The sequence below is a fragment of the Saccopteryx bilineata genome, chromosome 3 (genome assembly GCF_036850765.1).
Source record: "Saccopteryx bilineata isolate mSacBil1 chromosome 3, mSacBil1_pri_phased_curated, whole genome shotgun sequence".
NCBI classification, from domain to species: Eukaryota; Metazoa; Chordata; class Mammalia; order Chiroptera; family Emballonuridae; genus Saccopteryx; species Saccopteryx bilineata.
In genome coordinates, this window is record NC_089492.1 from 159,759,953 (window position 1) to 159,778,215 (window position 18,263).

The 18,263-nt window shown below is 46.6% G+C and overlaps 1 protein-coding gene across 6 annotated transcripts in view; it reads left to right on the forward strand.

Annotated features, from left to right (window-relative positions):
* Positions 1 to 739: 739 nt before the first annotated feature.
* PI4KB (phosphatidylinositol 4-kinase beta) overlaps positions 740 to 18,263 on the forward strand; it is a 34,230-nt gene continuing 16,706 nt past the window's right edge. Inside the window, exons 1-5 of one of the 6 annotated variants that reach the window (XM_066267927.1) lie at positions 1,402 to 1,800; positions 4,119 to 4,296; positions 5,111 to 5,231; positions 9,328 to 10,264; positions 16,146 to 16,190. In XM_066267927.1, coding sequence (XP_066124024.1) covers positions 9,356 to 10,264; positions 16,146 to 16,190 — 954 coding nt within the window. In that variant the 5' untranslated portion in view covers positions 1,402 to 1,800; positions 4,119 to 4,296; positions 5,111 to 5,231; positions 9,328 to 9,355. Of the gene's footprint in view, positions 843 to 1,401; positions 1,801 to 4,118; positions 4,297 to 5,110; positions 5,232 to 9,327; positions 10,265 to 16,145; positions 16,191 to 18,263 lie in introns of those variants that run through there. The other 5 variants (XM_066267925.1, XM_066267926.1, XM_066267924.1 and 2 more) reach the window with 5 other exon arrangements.

Here is an 18,263-nt window from a genome sequence, read left to right on the forward strand (position 1 = left end):
GGCAACCTTCTTTTCTTTCATTATCTATCTATCCTATATTATTGTTCCAATAAAAGCAATAAAATACTATGCGTAGTAGTAATCTGTACTCTTAATCCTTACAAAACCTTATATCAGGGGTCCCCAAACTTTTTACACAGGGGGCCAGTTCACTGTCCCTCAGACTGTTGGAGGGCCGGACTATAAAAAAAAACTATGAACAAATCCCTATGCACACTGCACATATCTTATTTTAAAGTAAAAAAACAAAATGGGAACAAATACAATATTTAAAATAAAAGAACAAGTAAATTTCAATCAACAAACTGACCAATATTTCAATGGGAACTATGCTCCTCTCACTGACCACCAATGAAAGAGGTGCCCCTTCCAGAAGGGCGGCAGGGGCCGGATAAGTGGCCCGCGGGCCGTAGTTTAGGGCCTATATAGTGGTAATATGGCTGGATCCACTTTGCAGACATAGAAACCCCGGTACAAGGAGATTATATCAGTCATCCCAAATCAAACAGTCTTTAAGTGGCAGGGAAGGTATCATCCAAGATCTGGGTTCAAATAACTACCTTCAATGTAAATAAGTAAGGTCCTATGGGAGTTGGGACGGACGTTCTAATGGAGAGGGCTCCCAATCAGTAACAATGCTGGCAAATACACAAAACCAACAACAGAGATCCATTTGCAGGACATGATTTTGTTTATTCGTTTAGTCAGTTTTATATGGTTTCGTTTTGTTGGGAAGGACGGGTTACGCATTTCTCATTTCACTCACCTCCCCCAAACTAGCCCTGTCCAGCCCCTTCCTAGAGGAATCAATGTCCGGAGACCGGAGGCCAAAGGCTGCTCAGGCAAGTGGTGATTTCCGAGCCAAACCCCGCAGCCTCGAATCGCGCCTCTAACGGCGAAAGATGCAGTGGGACCGCATGATGCCAGAAGCGATAAGGGGCGTAATCTGGACAGCGTCCTTTAAAATGAATACGGGTACTACGAGTGACTATCTTCCCCGCCCATTTCTCTCTTTCTACTCTCCTCCCTGGGCCCCGGCGTCCATTCCACGGCCTGATTTACTAAGGGAGTTGTGAGGAATAGAGGAGGGGGGTTAAACCACTGAGTTAACTCGCTAACTCAAACGGACTTATTTACATATAATTTGCATGTACTTATGGAAGTACGCTATAGGTCTGTACTTCTCTCCTTTAACAGGGTACCCATGCCCGCTTGCCGCTCTCCACTCTAAGCCGGGAGCCCCTTTCCCTTATCCAGCAAATTTTACTTCCCTTTCGGCTTCCTTAGCCTCGCAAACTCGATCTCGTAGGCCCGTCTCACAAAGCTCTTCAACCCGTAGACTCCTCCTCTCGTCCTCTCCTCCCTCCCCAGCTTCTAAAAATCTGTTTCCCGCCCCCTTTTCTATTTCTAAACAGGCACGTTCCAGGCAGCTCACTCGACTCCTTAGTTTAATATGGAATCGGTAGGGTCCTGAGCGTCGGAAAAGCAGGAAAACATATCCCAAGAAAAACGGCTTGGACTTAGAAGAATCAAGCCCAGCTAGGGATATTTTTTGAGGGGTCTTGGTTGTGCGGAGAGGGTTAGAGGAGATTGTGTGACCCGGTCGAACTTGAGACAGCGCGAAGGCCCCTTCAGGCGGCGCCGAGGGCAGCCCCGCAGCCGGGGCCTGGTGCAGCCGCCGCCGCTGTCAGGGAAGCGCAGGCGGGCAATGGAACCCGGGAGCAGTCGCTGCTGCTGAGGCGGCGGTGTCGGCAACCCGACCCCGACCGCCCACACCCCTTCCGCGGGGGTCCCCCGGAGGTGAGTAACTCATACTCCGTGAGCCCATCTTGCCTTGTGTATCCCTCTTCCAACCTATCCCATACAGTGCCCCCCCCCCCCGACCCACACACCTGGGTTCGACTACAAAACTGCCCTCCCGGTGGCAGCTGCATCCCAGGCTCCTTTTCGACCCTTTCTAACCAAGCCTGGGGTACTTCCCTGCTTTTTTGGCTTCCTCTTCTGTTTAGCTCCTCCCTCTGCCCCGGGGGTCCCCCCCCCCCCCGCTCCCTCCCTCTTATCCCTGCTGCCTCCGTCTTGAATTATTTTCTCTTAAGTCATAACTTTTTCCACATTAGGACGCCTCTTATAATGTCCACTCTTGTCTTTCCTCCCTGTCTGTGTTCCTGCCTCAAACCTCTCCCATGGCCTCTCTTTCCTCCGATGTCTCTCTGCAACCCCAGCACTGGGTTCCCATTTCCCCAAGCTACAGATTGTGGCCCCCTTTTCCTCTGCTTCTGATTCCATTACCTCACCACCCCCCGCCCAGCTCCTGGCTTCCAAGAATTGCCTATTACCCTGTCCTTAAAGGATCTCATCGTCATTCCTAAAGTATCATTTGCATTCTCCTTTAACCTTAATCTTTACCCCTGTAACTTTGTCTAGCTTCCCTTGCTCCCTTCTTAATCCTCAAATCTTGGAAGTTTGTTCCTGTAGAAGAGAGAAAATCTGACGGTGCCCCTTCCCATTCAGGATTTCCAACTTTGACACCTTCTCCCTTTAGTTTCAAGGATTCTGCTGATCCATGTGACATTTGGTTCTGTTTTCCCTGTGATCTTTATGTGTTCTCTGTTATACTCTTTATTTCCACATATCACTTATTTTGGGGTCAGCTAAACCTCAAACTAGGGAGAAAATGTGTTGCGGGGGGAGCCTCAGCTGTCTTACTCAGGTTTTTCTGGACATAAGGATGTTTCTGAAGGATGCGGCAAGTTTTGAAGAAGTTCCTAGCAGATTACCATTTTGTTGACTACTCAGGATTAGGCGCAAGGAGGGATGAACAGTTCTACATGGAAATGGAATGAGGTTGTGAAAAGTTTTGTTTTAGATTATATAATTTTAGGCTTATCTCAAAAGGATCACAGGGTAGAGTGCCCTCTCACCTCTGCCCAGATCCAAAAGGAATCAGTTTACTGTTGTGGTTTACTAGAATAGTTTTGGTTGATTCCCTGAGAGTTTAGGGCTGGGATAAAGTTGGCAGTAACTGGGAAAGGGAGCAGGAGACAGTGGAAAGAACTTGTTCATTCAGATTCAGGGCTTCTGTGTTCAACATATGACTTTCGCATTTGACCTTTAGAGTGACCTTTTTGGGAAAATAGCCCACTCTATATGCATCAGTGTAGTAGGAGGCTAATAGCAGGATGTGGGTTGGGAGGGAATTAGACTCAGTTTATTTGTTTACAAGACAATCTGGGTATCTCAGACAAAAGGTATTTATTAGTAGTGGTTTAGTTGTTTGAAGAATTCTTCCTTGGTCTAGTCTAAGTGGGAGTAAATCAGTTTGAAAGACAAACTTGCCCTGGCCGGTTGGCTCAGCGGTAGAGCGTCGGCCTAGCGTGCGGAGGACCCGGGTTCGATTCCCGGCCAGGGCACATAGGAGAAGCGCCCATTTGCTTCTCCACCCCTCCGCCGCGCTTTCCTCTCTGTCTCTCTCTTCCCCTCCCGCAGCCAAGGCTCCATTGGAGCCAAGATGGCCCGGGCGCTGGGCATGGCTCTGTGGCCTCTGCCTCAGGCGCTAGAGTGGTTCTGGTCGCAATATGGCGACGCCCAGGATGGGCAGAGCACCGCCTCTGGTGGGCGTGCCGGGTGGATCCCGGTCGGGCGCATGTGGGAGTCAGTCTGACTGTCTCTCCCTGTTTCCAGCTTCAGAAAAATGAAAAAAAAAAAAAAAGAAAGACAAACTTCAGGCCTTGCCTTTTTCCCCCACTGCATTAAGTTGATGTGCTGTTACTCTTGTAATTGATCCTTACTTCCCAATTCCACAGGTGGCAAGAACTTTGAGGAAGCTAGCTGGAAAAGAGGATTGGGGTGAGCTGGGACTTAGGAAAGTAGTTGTCCCCTTGTATGTCATGTCTCTCTCTTGGTCTGTGATAGCAAAGAGGGCATGTGAGGTTCCATTCATCTTCCAACTCTAGGCCTGTTTGAAATTAATCACACTACCTCATCCTACTTCTCCCTCATCTTTCCTCATTACCCAGAGTGAAGTCTACTCATAATCCCCCTTTTAGGAGCGGCTTTACTCCTTGCAAGCACTCGCAGAAAGAAATCATATTTCCCTAGTTTCCCTCCTTCCTTCTCAGAGCTGGATCCACACTATATGAGACCATGTTTGCTGAACACCATCCAAAGCAGCAAATCGAGATTCTTTGATTTAGGGAAAAACTTGGAAAGGAACCTTTCAGTAATTGGCATGAAATAAAGAGGACCTAGTCCAAGTGCACTTGGGGCTTGCAGCAGAGAGGTTCGGTTCAGAGAGAGGTGAGTGTACAGGCTGCTTTCTTTATCATCTGTCTGTTTCAGCAGAGGCTTCAGAGCTGGCTTGGGCTGTCTGGCTGGAATCTGCCTATATTGGCTCCATGGCACTACAGAGAGTTCTCAGCCCAATTTAATATTGATTTAACTATCCTAAGACCATTGCCCTCCCTACCCTCCTCCTGGTAGCTTAAGAATGTCCTCTCTCCTGATGCCAACGCATCCTGGAGCTTTGGGTAACCATTTACCTGGTTCCTAGTAGGGCTGGAGCCTGCTTGACTGCTTAGCCCTGTGTTTCTACAAGGAAAAAGAAGTACTCAATCTCCATCTCTACCATTGAGGTCCAGGGGAAAAGATGAGCTGAGACCTCCTTAAAGCAAGGTTTGAGTTAGATTTTAAAATGAGAGAAGGAACTTCCTGAAGAGCAGAACAGGTAGCCTGGGATGATATGGAGTCTCTTTTAAAGAGCTGCTTTTTAAAAATCATTATTAAAGGTATATACGTACTTGGTAACAAATCCAGTGGTTCATAAGAGTTTATGATAAAAATCACCAGTCCCTTTCCGTTCATCCTGTCTTCTCCTTTAGAGTTACCCTCTTAGTTTAGTGTTTACTTCTAAAGGTTATTGCTGTAGCTTTAGACAAAATGTTTTAGATATAATGTCTCTGTTTATTTATTGTTACAAAAAGGATAAGGATTTATACTACTTGTTTATATGATTGTCATTTTTATTTCTATTGAAAACCTTAAATAACGTATCTGAACATCCCTTTCTTTTCCATTAACTTTTAACAGTCTCTTTTAATTACCCACCTTGTAGGATGAAGATATTGGCTCCACTTCCCTTTTTCCAATTCATATGATTCACCTTAAAGGAATCTTTTAAACAGAGGAAGAAAATTGAGCTTACCTATCTGCTTGGAGGCAGAGCACTAAATCAGGTCATCTCTTAAAGGAAAATACAGGAACATATAAAAACATACAAATTGGTCTGAACCAATCCATATTTATCTAGTCCATGGAAAAGATTTGAAGAAGGGAATGGTGATGAACTGGATGAGGGTTTTGATTCAGGGCATTTTACCATCCTGTCCAAGCAGAGACTTCAGTTAAGTCCTTTTATGGAAACCAGTGAAGGATTGTTTGCCTAGAATCTTTTGAAGGGAAGAGAAGCTGAAAGCCAGGTTAAGCGATCCCCTCACTCCAGAGCCCTCTGGAAACATTTACTTAAATCAGGGGTCGGGAACCTTTTTAGCTGAAAGAGCCATGAATGCCACATATTTTAAAATGTAATTCCGTGAGAGCCATACAACGACCGGTGTAGGTGATGCATTATCCAATAAAAATTTGGTGTTGTCCCGGAGGACAGCTCTGATTGGCTGCAGCCACCCGCAACCATGAACATGAGCGGTAGGAAATGAATAGATTGTAATACATGAGAATGTTTTATATTTTTAACATTATTTTTCTTATTAAAGATTTGTCTGCGAGCCAGATGCAGCCATCAAAAGAGTCACATCTGGCTCGCAAACCATAGGTTCCCGACCCCTGACTTAAATGCCCAATCACAGAGAACACATGCCTGTAAATCCTGCAGTTCTCTACACCTGCTGTGCTGCTCTGAACAACCCCTGATGCTCAGATGAGGATTCCTGACATGACATTGCCATAGCTGTGGACCTCAGTCAGTGGTCAACATTTTCACCCCCCTTTCCTAGAAGCCAGCTGCTAGGCTAGGGCAGAGAAAGCCTCTTCAGTTCCCTTCTAGTGTCACTGGAATGCCAGATTAAGCTCCTAGTGTGAAATGTAGAGCCTCAGTTTCCTGTCATTGAGAGTTGTAGGAGTCATTTGATATTAAAATGTTTGGATTTTCTTTCACATTCTCTGATTTAAAAGGGGAAGGTTGCTGAGTGCAGGACCTTTTTCTTCCTTTTCCTTTCACTTTCTTTAAAATCGTTATTTATCAAAGCTGTATTTTCTTTGCATTTGAAAATGAGTGAATTGATACTGAGGACCATATCTGGATTTAGGTTTAGAGAATCTACTCCCCCCCCCCCCCCCCCCCCCCGTGACAGAGAGAGGGACAGATAGGGACAGACAGGAAGGGAGAGAGAGATGAGAAGCATCAATTCTTAGTTGTGGTGCCTTATTTTTCATTCATTGTTTTCTCATATGTGCCTTGACCGGGGGGTTACAGCAGAGCGAGTGACCCCTTGCTCAAGCCAGCAACCTTGGGCTCAAGCTGGTTTGCTTTGCTCAAACCAGATGAACCCGCGCTCAAGCTGGCGACCTCAGGGTTTTGAGCCTGGGTCCTCTGCATCCTAGTCCGAAGCTCTATCCACTGCGCCACCGCCTGGTCAGGCTGAACTTCTTGCCTGACAGAGTTGGGAGAATGATAAAGTGAAGTAGCCTTTTTTGGTGATCTCTGAGAAAAGCAAAGTTCCCCATCTGCCTTCCTGCAAAACTTTTAATGTTGACTTCTGGGAGACAGGGAGCTAGACTGCATAATATCAGGCAGACCAAAATAACCATAACTCTTAACATTTCGGAGGTGCAAGAAGAGTCAATGGAAGGGTGGCTGTGGAAAATGGGGCTTTCCAGAGTGACTAGTGAATCTGTATCTGGAACCTCCTCCCACCTACACAAAATACATGCAGCCAGGTTCACTTGGGTCAGAGGTGATGTCACTATTAGTTGGAAATTACCTGCTCTCCACCTCACAGTAGCTTTTGCCTTCCTCTTGTCCATACTGTTGACATGTCTCAGACTCGCTCACTCTATCTGCATTTTTGTGAGGAGGCCTCTGAGCCAATGGTTGACTAAAGCCAGACTCTGGAGCTGGGTTGATGTGACATTAACAACGTGCCCCTCCCAGTCCTTACGTTGAAATTTTTTTCTGTTCTTCACTGATTCTCCTGATCTGGATTTGGTGAGGCTCTGGAGAATCAGTCCGAGAAGGCAGTGGCTTTTCTTTCTTTTTTAATTGATTTTAAAGAGAGACAGACAGAAACATCAATATGTTTCTGTATGTTCCCTGCTTCTGTCTGGCAGCCTTTGAGCATCAGGATGATGATGCTCTAACTAATCAAGCTGTCCGGTAAGAGCAAGGCTGTGTGTGGCTTTTGTCAGCAGTGTTCTTTCATTAAACTCCCTTCTAGGAGTCCCTCCAGAGGGGGATTTTTAGTGATTCCTGTTCACCCTGTTTTTTAGATGTTCTAGACCAGTGGCAGTCAACCTGGTCCCTACCGCCCACTAGTGGGCATTCTAGCTTTCATGGTGGGTGGTAGCAGAGCAACCAAAGTATAAATAAAAGGATAGATTTAACTAGAGTAAGTTGTTTTATAAAGATTTAGTCTGCCAAACTTAGTGAAAATCCGACATAAAGTACTTGGTAAGTAATTATTATTATATGCTTTAACTCAGTGGTCTCCAACCCCCGGGCTGCGGATCGGTACCAGTCCGTGGGCCATTTGGTACCGATCCGCAGAGAAAGAATAAATAACTTACATTATTTCCGTTTTATTTATATTTAAGTCTGAACGATGTTTTATTTTTTAAAAACGACCAGATTCCTTCTGTTACATCCGTCTAAGACTCACTCTTGACACTTGTCTCGGTCACGAGATACATTTATCCGTCCCACCCTAAAGGCCGGTCCATGAAAATATTTTCTGACATTAAACCGGTCCGTGGCCCAAAAAAGGTTGGGGACCACTGCTTTAACTTGCTGTAACTCTGCTTTATAAATTTATAAAGTTACTTTCCTACTTTATAAATCACCATTACTGTGGAACCGGTGGGCAGCTAGAAAATTTTACTACTAACTGATACAAAAGTGGGTGGTAGGTATAAAAAGGTTGACTACTCCTGTTCTAGACCCATGAGTTCCAACCTGATTTCTTTTTTCCTTCTCACAGCCCCTCTAGTTCTGGAGTCTGTGTCTGATAGTGGGGAAAGTAGTGTTGGGATAGCAGAGGCCTGTTAATGTTTTGGAAGGTTCTCACACAACAAGGTAGCTGTCATTCTCTTCCCTTATAATAAACAGTATATGCATGTGCACATACACATGTGCACACATTCGGTTTACTAACCTTTTCAGTAATTCAGATTCAACTAGCCTTTATTGAGCACAACAACTATAAAGTACTAGGAGTACAAGAGACTAGGCTAGATCTTTTTACATGCATGAAGTTATTCTACATGGCAACAGTGAGAGTAGATATGTTTTCCCCATTTTTGTAGTCAAGAAAATTTAAACTCAAAACATATATAGCTTGTATAAGTTTATACATCTCACAGTGGTAGAATTTTGAACCCCAGCCTGTTTGACTCTCAAGTTCAGGACTCTTTCCACTATACATTAGCTGCCACAGCACTGGAGGAAATGACATCAGACAAATGGCACAACTTCAGCAGGGTTGATGTTCAGCAGGTTGTTTTACGGCTGTTTATTTCCAAGTGAAGCCTGGCCTGGTGTTTGTTCGCCGTTATTTCTTGGGAACTATTGAATCTAAAAGGGAAGGTAAAAACATATCTGTAATTATAAAAATAAATCAAAACTTGAATACTAAATAAAGGTGAGATGCTCAGGACCTGTTATATGAGTAATGAAATACAGTTTAAAGAGGAAAAGAAAAAGATTATTGGTAGGCATTTAAAGGGAGACATGGGAAGAACACAAAGATAGGAAAGCATTTGAAGAGGGACAAGGAAATAAGATCAGAACTGCTTCTCAGTCTAGCTGAAGAATTTGTAAACCTGTATAAGCATAACACATATAAAGCAATGTTTTGAAAATACAAGTTAGGAACAGAGTAAATGCAGAAGGAATGAAAAGGGAAGTAGTGATCAATCAGAAGTGGAGGTAGTCAGGGAAAACTTCTTGGTGGGAGATGACTTTTTGAAGGAGTCCAGGAAGACAAAAAGAGAGGAGGTGCTTTGTAAGGTTTTGTGGAAGGGGAAACCTGAGGCCGACACCACTAACTAGTATTGTATGTGTCTCCCTTTCTGTTCCTTTCTCCCTCCTCCCTCCTGTAGCTTGGAAGCTCGAAGTCTGGCTGTGGCCATGGGAGACACGGTAGTGGAGTCTGCCCCCCTGAAGCCAACTTCTGAGCCCACTCCTGGTCCACTAGGGAATAACGGGGGCTCCTTGCTAAGCGTCATCACAGAGGGGGTCGGGGAACTATCAGTGATTGACCCTGAGGTGGCCCAAAAGGCCTGCCAGGAGGTGCTGGAGAAGGTCAAGCTTTTGCATGGAGGCGTGGCCATCTCTAGCAGAGGCACTCCACTGGAGTTGGTCAATGGGGATGGTGTGGACAGTGAGATCCACTGCCTGGATGATCCCCCTGGCCAGATAACAGAGGAGGAAGATGAGATGGGGGCTACTGTGGCCGCAGGCACAGCCAAGGGAGCAAGAAGGCGGCGGCAGAACAACTCAGCCAAACAATCTTGGTTGCTGAGGCTATTTGAGTCAAAACTATTTGACATCTCCATGGCCATTTCATACCTGTATAACTCCAAGGAGCCTGGAGTGCAAGCCTACATCGGCAACCGGCTCTTTTGCTTTCGCAATGAGGACGTGGACTTCTATCTGCCCCAGCTGCTTAACATGTACATCCACATGGATGAGGATGTGGGTGATGCCATCAAGCCCTATATAGTCCACCGTTGCCGCCAGAGCATTAACTTTTCCCTCCAGTGTGCCCTGTTGCTCGGAGCCTACTCTTCAGACATGCACATTTCCACTCAGCGACACTCCCGTGGGACCAAGTTACGGAAGCTGATCCTCTCAGATGAGCTGAAGCCAGCTCACCGAAAGAGGGAGCTGCCCTCCTTGAGCCCAGCCCCTGACACAGGGCTGTCTCCCTCTAAAAGGACTCACCAGCGCTCTAAGTCAGATGCTACCACCAGTATAAGTCTCAGCAGCAACCTGAAACGGACAGCCAGCAACCCCAAAGTGGAGAATGAGGATGAGGTAAAATCCCTGGGAGGGACAGAGGGGCTAGGTGGCATGGAGACAGGATGTCTGACATAGAGTCACTCTGTCCTTTTCTCTCTTTTCCTCTGTTTCATTTCACTGATAAAAGCATGGAATGTTAGAATGGAAAAAAACTTTAGAATTCATGTATTCCAGCTGACTCATTTTACAAAGGAAGAACTTGGAGACCCAGAGAGATAAAGTGACTTGTGTCAGGTCATATAGCTAATAGCAAGGCTTACACCTGACTCTGTCCAACTGCACTGCCATTCCATTAACACCTTACTGAGAACTGTGCAGAGACCCTCCTCATCCTGACCTGGGATGTCTACCAGAACCTCTCAGAGCAGCAACCATGGGGAGGAGAAGGGACTAAGTCTGTGAATTGTGTATGTGTGTGTGTGTGTGTGTGTGTGTGTCTGTGTGTGTGGTGTTAAATAAAACCTCAGCTTCATTCTCCTGACCACTCCTCATAATCCCTCCTCCCCACTCCCTGAAGATCCTGCTTTTTGTTTTCACACAGGTAAAGTTCATTCCCTATCACTGAGACATCTGCAGAATGCCTACCTGCTTTTCCTTGGGGGGGAAAGCACTTTCCTTGGGGGAAAATTATTTAGAAGTGCAAAGCAAAGAGGGAAGCAGTGTGGTATAGAGTAAGTCTCGGACAGATCCCGTGTCTAGGAAGAAGAGAGAGCTACAGCGGCAGTGGGGGATATCCATTTAGAATACAGAACAGGGAGCTGAAACACATCGATAGGTTATACCCACCTTCCATTCCACATCTGGACAGATAGCAGGGGAAGTTGCCAGTGGACAACCAAGTATCAGTGACCTGATGTCCCAGCCAAACAATGGTGCCCAGTCCCCCTCTGACTCACCACCAGCTTGGCTCCCATCCTGGCTGCCAGCCTAGACTAGGAAAGCAGGGAGAAAAGAATGAGGAATTTGCAATTGTTGGAAAATGCATATAGCAATGGTGCCTCTGTGACACATAACCCACCCATGTTTTTTTGTTTGTTTGTTTGTTTGTTTTTGTATTTTTCTGAAGCTGGAAATGGGGAGAGACAGACTCCCGCATGCGCCCTACCGAGATCCATCCGGCACGCCCACCAGGGGGCGATGCTCTGCCCCTCTGGGGCGTCGCTCTGATGTGACCAGAGACACTCTAGCGCCTGGGGCAGAGGCCAAGGAGCCATCCCCAGTGCCCGGGCCATCTTTGCTCCAATGGAGCCTCGCTGCAGGAGGGGAAAAGAGAGACAGAGAGGAAGGAGAGGGGGAGGGGTGGAGAAGCAGATGGGCGCCTCTCCTGTGTGCCCTGGCCGGGAATCAAACCCAGGACTTCTGCACGCCAGGCCGACGCTCTACCACTGAGCCAACCAGCCAGGGCCCACCCATGTTTTTCTTTATTTTTTTATTTTTATTTTTATTTTTGTATTTTTCTGAAGCTGGAAACGGGGAGAGATTGACAGACTCCCGCATGCGCCTGACCGGGATCCACCCGGCATGCCCACCAGGGGGCGATGCTCTGCCCCTCCGGGGCATCGCTCTGCCGCGACCAGAGCCACTCTAGCGCCTGGGGCAGAGGCTAAGGAGCCATCCCCAGCGCCTGGGCCATCTATGCTCCAATGGAGCCTTGGCTGCGGAAGGGGAAGAGAGAGGCAGAGAGGAAGGAGGGGGTGGGGGTGGAGAAGCAAATGGGCGCTTCTCCTATGTGCCCTGGCCGGGAATCGAACCCGGGTCCCCCGCACGCCAGGGCGACGCTCTACCGCTGAGCCAACCGGCCAGGGCCCACCCATGTTTTTGATACAGCGGGACTTCTTTCAGCTTAGGAGATCAGGGTGACTAGAAAAGGGAAAAAGGCAGGAGGGAAGGAGACTACAGAGCCTGCTTTCTCTAGAAATTTAGTATTTAATTATGATAATAGGCTAAAAGAGCGAACATTTATTAAGCACTTATGTGCATCATGTCAAGTACTTTACATTTAATCCTCACAACAGCCCTAACAGGTTTATTTTACCATTGAGCAAACAGACTCAGAGAGGTTAGATGATTTGTCCAACTACTGAATGTCAGACTAGGCCTCACATCACAGCTGTTGCTCCTAATCATTCAGCTACTCTGTCTTGGCTATTTCTCAGCATCTGCTTTCCCAGATTATCTGCTTTCTCAGCTATCAGTCTGGGGTAGAACAGCCTAGGCCTTAGCCACTAAGGTTTCCATATCCATGTACAGTCAGGGCTCAACTCTTCTCAGAACCAAAAAGGACTATTTCCATTTCTGGTTGTGCTTGGCAGGGAAGCCCAAGGTCATGAAAGGAGGTTGTCACAGAACAAAAAGAATCCATATCTGAAGGGAATAGGGGCATGAAAAGTTTGGGAGCTTTTCCTCTTGGAGCCAACTCTATAACAATGAGTGTGAGTAGTTGGAAGTGAATCCCTGGTGCCTCCTGTTAGGGTTGCCATTCCTCTGTGTGTATTTTGTGTCCTCTTCTTAGCACCAGAAAGGGGGAAGCCCAGGGTTTTACTTACTCTGTGCTGATCCTTGGTCCCTCTTCCTTGCATCTAACTTGTGCCCAAGTGGGATTATGGGTGACACACAGAGATGCAGGTATTATGTGAGTGCCTAAATCCTCTAGGATGGCCTCTCCAGCTGCCATTCTTCCCACACTGGCTTCTTTATTGTGGGACACTAGATCCAGGAAAGAAAGGAGATATACTACATCCCCAGACACTCCTCGGTTATCTAATGCTGGCAGAATGACACACCTGAATCCACTGTGGTTCCTCAGGGAATGTGAGTGTGAAAAGGAGAATAAACAGGAATATCACTAGGATTCTAAGCATTGGAGTCTTCAGCACAGTCTCTCCACATCCCTTTGGCCTTTTGAAGATACATATATCAAGGTCCCTCAGATATCAATACTTCTACTCTGCTTCCCCTGTCATGCTACATTTATTCACAAATAGTTATTGAACTTGTACAATGTGTAAAGCCCTGTGCTAGAGGGAGTGGAAGACGGAAGATAAAATGCTGTCCTCTCTAGGAACTTATACGGTAATATGGAGACTCCATTATCTAGAGCACTTTTTAATTTGTGACTTTTGATTTTGTATCCTGAGATTTTACTGAATTTATTAGTTCTAACAGTTTTTGGTGGCATCTGTGACTCTTGAAACGTAGTTTCTTGAAATGTTGTTTACTAACATGAAGCACATAAGTAACTAAGGTCGGAGGGACTCTAGAAGGAGAGGCTAGGAGACCTGACTCTTCAGCTCCCCATCCCTGCATTCCCTGTGGGTTCTAAGTTTAATCGTAAACTCCTGCCACCAGTAGAGGTGCTTTGGAGGGTGAGGCCCAAAGAAGAAACTGTACAGCTCTCTTCTTGCCTGCAGTCTCTCTGCAGAGCTCTTCTCTGCCCAGATCTCACAGAGGCCCCTGTTATCTTTCAATGATGGATCCTTTACAGTCTCCCCTAAAATCAGAGAGTTCTAGCACTGCTTTCTCCCCTCTCTCATCCCCAAGCCCACCCCTTCAAAGCAGATTTTATCAGTTTGTCAGGGAACTGCACTCATGCACTGTCCTTTCCCATTTGTAACCAAATGATAAGTCATTTGGCTAAGGGTGGTGGAATGGTTAGTTCCTACCCCACACCGTGCTCCATATAATGACATTTTAGTGCGGTATTTTTTATATAATCTTCCTACAACAATAGGGTGATTAACTCTTTCATGGATTGGCACAAAATTTATGGCAAACCAGCCCAGTTTGCAGCCTAGCAGTTGAAAAACACTGCTCTAATTAGCATTGTCTTTTCAGGGTTGCAACCTTTGCACAGAAATCTGCTGCATGTCACACTGGAAGCCCCATTGGGCCATCCAGCCTGATACGGTGTGATATCAGCTTCTTGGCCTAGCTTTTCTCTTTGGAGCTGACTCAGTATGAGTGACTCAAGTCTACAGAGTAGGAGAGAGGAGACTGTCATGGTATAACTCCCCTCCCCCAAGAGTGTTAATGAGTCAGACAGGACCTGTCTGTGGGAGAACCAGCTGGAGTATTGCTCAGGGAGTTGGTATCCTGCCTGCTATTCCTTCCCCCACTGGCTCGGGTAGAAATTGAACCACTAAGTCATAATAGATTCTGGTATCCTCACTGCCTCAGTTCTCCCTCCCTCCTCCACCCAAAACAGAATTGTTGCCTTGGGAGTGTTTAGCTTAGCTTCTTCAAAGTGCCTCTCTCCCCAGGTTCTTCAAGGAAGGGCCTAACTATAGGACCTCCAGTCAGAACAGAATTTATACCATAGAATTGAATTACCGTGTTTCCCATGTATAAGACACTTCCATGTATAAGATGCACCTTAATTTGGGGGCTCGAATTTTTTTTTTAATTTTTTTTAATTTATTTATTCATTTTAGAGAGGAGAGGGAGAGAGAGATAGAGAGAGGAGACTCCATTATCTAGAGCACTTTTTAATTTGTGGATTCAGAGAGAGAGAGAAGGGGGGAGGAGCTGGAAGCATCAACTCCCATATGTGCCTTGACCAGGCAAGCCCAGTCGAAATTTTTTAAAATATGTATTACATATTGAATTCAAGTTTTATTCATAATAAAATTCATACAACTCCTCATCACTGTCAGAACTCCCATTCATTACCTTGTCCTCATCTGTGTCTGATGACGAATCACTGTCTTCAATGAGCGCAAAAACAAGTGCGAAAAAGTGGGAAATGCAAGTAAAAAAACTACAACCACTGTATAAGACGCACCCTGGTTTTAGACCCCAAATTTTTCAGGAAAGGTTGCATCTTATACATGGGAAAATGTGGTAGTAGATGCTTGAAATGCTAATTGCAGAGTAGAAGCTCAGTGACCACTGCCCTCCTGCCCTGGGAGCTCCCAGTACTTTATCTTTTAAGTCTAGGCCCCTCCCCTACTGCAGGTTCACACACTGGCATTGCCCCTGTTCCCTGTTCTGGGAGAGCTTGTTGCACAGATTCCAGATGGGCCTGTGTAGGAGCCGCAGCCGAGCCGCTGAATGAATTTGACTGCTGACTGGCCCTTCTGTTACGCTCTCAGACTTCAGTACGACACAAGAACGGGTGTGGTTTAGATAAACCCCCTGGCTGGGACTGCGACAGCTGCTGCTCTGCTACTCAGCTTTCTCAGATGAAGTTAGTTAGGACCTAGCTCCCAACTTATGGCAAAAAATTGTAATTGGTTCTTATGAGAAATAGCCCAATAGGAAGCTTGTGGAGGTTTGATAGGAAAGGTACTCATCCTTTACTCCAACAGATTCTAGCCCAGAAGTTTTATGCTCATGGTCTGTGGTGTCCCTAGTCACATAATTCTAGGTTGGGATGAGGCTTCCCAGAGTGATAATAAGGCTGGTTAGAGAGGAGATATACCTGGCACTGAAAGTTGAGCTCTTCTGCTTCTTCCTGACGTTTCCAAGAAGCTGGAGGAACACAGGGTTTCCATTATGGGGGACATGCATCTTGTTAATTCAGTCTCTCCAGTGGTCTCCACAGATAAAGTTTGGCTAAGAGCAGTTACCTCCCTAAGGTTTCCAGGTTTAGGGTTTTGTCCTAGAAGGAAGATTCTTCAGGCAAGAATAGAAGGGAAGAAAGTGAAAACAGAGGCTGCTGTCTCTTCAACCCTTCTGACCTTAAATTAAGGTCTGAGCTAGCCTTCTAGCATCTCCTACAGTGTCAAGAATCTGGGCAAGTGGTGTTTCTGGGTTGACTTTTCTCATTAAAGCAGAAAGGTAGAGCTAGCTACACAAGAGAAGCAGGTATGATCCAAGTTGGACCTAAATTCTTTGCCTTTGTCTCTCTCCCCTCCGTCCCTGCCCCTCCTTCCCTTGCCCTCTGGCCCTTTCCCAGGAACTCTCCTCCAGCACCGAGAGTATTGATAATTCATTCAGTTCCGTAAGTGGGGCCAGGCTGGGACTGGGTGGCAGGCTCCCCCCATGGCCGCATTTCCTCTCCGTCCCCAGGTCTTCTGAGTCTCCAGGCCAAGGTTGGAGTTAAAAGGTGCCTTTTCTTCCTGGGAGATCAGGCTCTCCCCTCCCAGGCCTGGAGGAGTCCCCTGTCTGTCACCAGTGCCCTGAACCCAGGCTCAGTTGATCTTTTTCACACGGGCAGCTGGTATGCAGTGTGATTCAGCCCCCAGCTCCTGGGTTTCTTGAGCAAACAGCTGGGAGAGGTAGAATTTACCCCTGGATTGAGGCCAAGAAACATCCAGGATCCTGTTCCTTCCGCCCAGGACCCTCTCCTCATGGCTTCTGCCATCAGACCATCAAATATTTATTTAGTTTTTTCTAAATGCTAGGTGCTGTGCTGGGTGAGCTGATTCCCAAAGCAAACAAGATTTGGCTTGAAGGAAAGTTTTACCTCCCTATAGCCCATTTTCTTTTTAACTTCAACCACATTTCTTCCAGGTCTGAGTTCTTCCCTTTCCCAGCTCCCTGCCCAGGATGTTCCTTGATCATCATTGTCCTTTCTTGTTGCCTCTGGACTAACCCTTGACCGTCTGGTCCCACAGGGTCTTGGACCTTGTTGCTGGGCAGAGACGTGAGAGGAAATGCTGGACCCTCTGGGAGTTTGGTTGATTTTTTTCCCCACATTTTATTTTTGATTTGTGTACCCAATCTGTTTTCTCTGTTCTGTGCTGATCCCCTTTCAGTCATGATTCCTATCTCCTCCCATGTGGCAGAGCCTGTCTCTGGAGGCCTGGGGTCACGTTTCCAATGTGCTCATGTAACTGAGGGGCCCCCACCCCAAATGCTGATTTGAAGATGGGAAGGAATTCTGCCTTTTCTCATCTGAGATAACTATGAATTGGTTGGGGAGGAGGAACCTTGGGACAGTAACTGTTTGCCACCTGAGTGGATGGATTAGGGCAGGGGTCCCCAAACTATGGCCTGCGGGCCCGCATGCGGCCCCCTGAGGCCATTTATCCGGCCCCCCGCCGCACTTCTGGAAGGGGCACCTCTTTCATTGGTGGTCAGTGAGAGGAGCATAGTTCCCATTGAAATACTGGTCAGTTTGTTGATTGAAATTTACTTGTTCTTTATTTTAAATATTGTATTTGTTCCCATTTTGTTTTTTTACTTTAAAATAAGATATGTGCAGTGTGCATAGGGATTTGTTCATAGTTTTTTTTATAGTCCGGTCCTCCCAACGGTCTGAGGGACAGTGAACTGGCCCCCTGTGTAAAAAGTTTGGGGACCCCTGGATTAGGGGATCAGGATGAATGAAGAAATAAGTCTTCCTTCTTTCTCTTTCTCTGTTGTTAGGCCCCTGGGATATTTCCAGAGACCACAGAAGTCTAGTTCTATTTATTGTCTTCCTGTATCTCTTCTTGACCCTGCCTCCCAAAGCATTTGTGACTGATTCAGACATGCTGTTTCATTATGGGGGGGGGGGGGGGGGGCCTGAGCCAGCCCCCTGTAGTGTAGAGGCTGTGAGATGAACTGTCCTTTGAACCTGGCTCTGCACACATGCAGAGATAGGCCTGGTGTTGCCAGGCTTTCAAAAGAAGCTCTTTTTTGAAGTTTGAGGGAGGGTAGAAATTCTCAATCAGGAAACTAAACAAGCCACACACAGAGAGAAAAGCCTGGTGAGTGACGTATTGTTTTTATGAACGGAGGAGATACTGTTCTTATGTAGCTGTGGGGAGATGGGCTGCGGAGCTGCGTGGCTATCTTGATAAAATGCCCCTTATTGTAGAAGGACTTAGGGAAAAGAGCCCCTCTTCATGACTAGCTGAGTCCATCCTTTTCCCCACCCCCACCTCACTGCCCACACTGACTTTGCCCTTTCGGAGAATGACTGAACTGTCCAGCATGAGCAGCCAAGGTCACCAGAGGGACCAAATATGGGACCCCAGTCTTGAGAGGTAGGGGAAGAGGACCCAAGGAGAGAATCACAGAAAGAGACAGGCCTTCAGAGCTGTCATTAAGGAGTGAAAGGAGCTATTGCTATCCCCACCCACCTGCC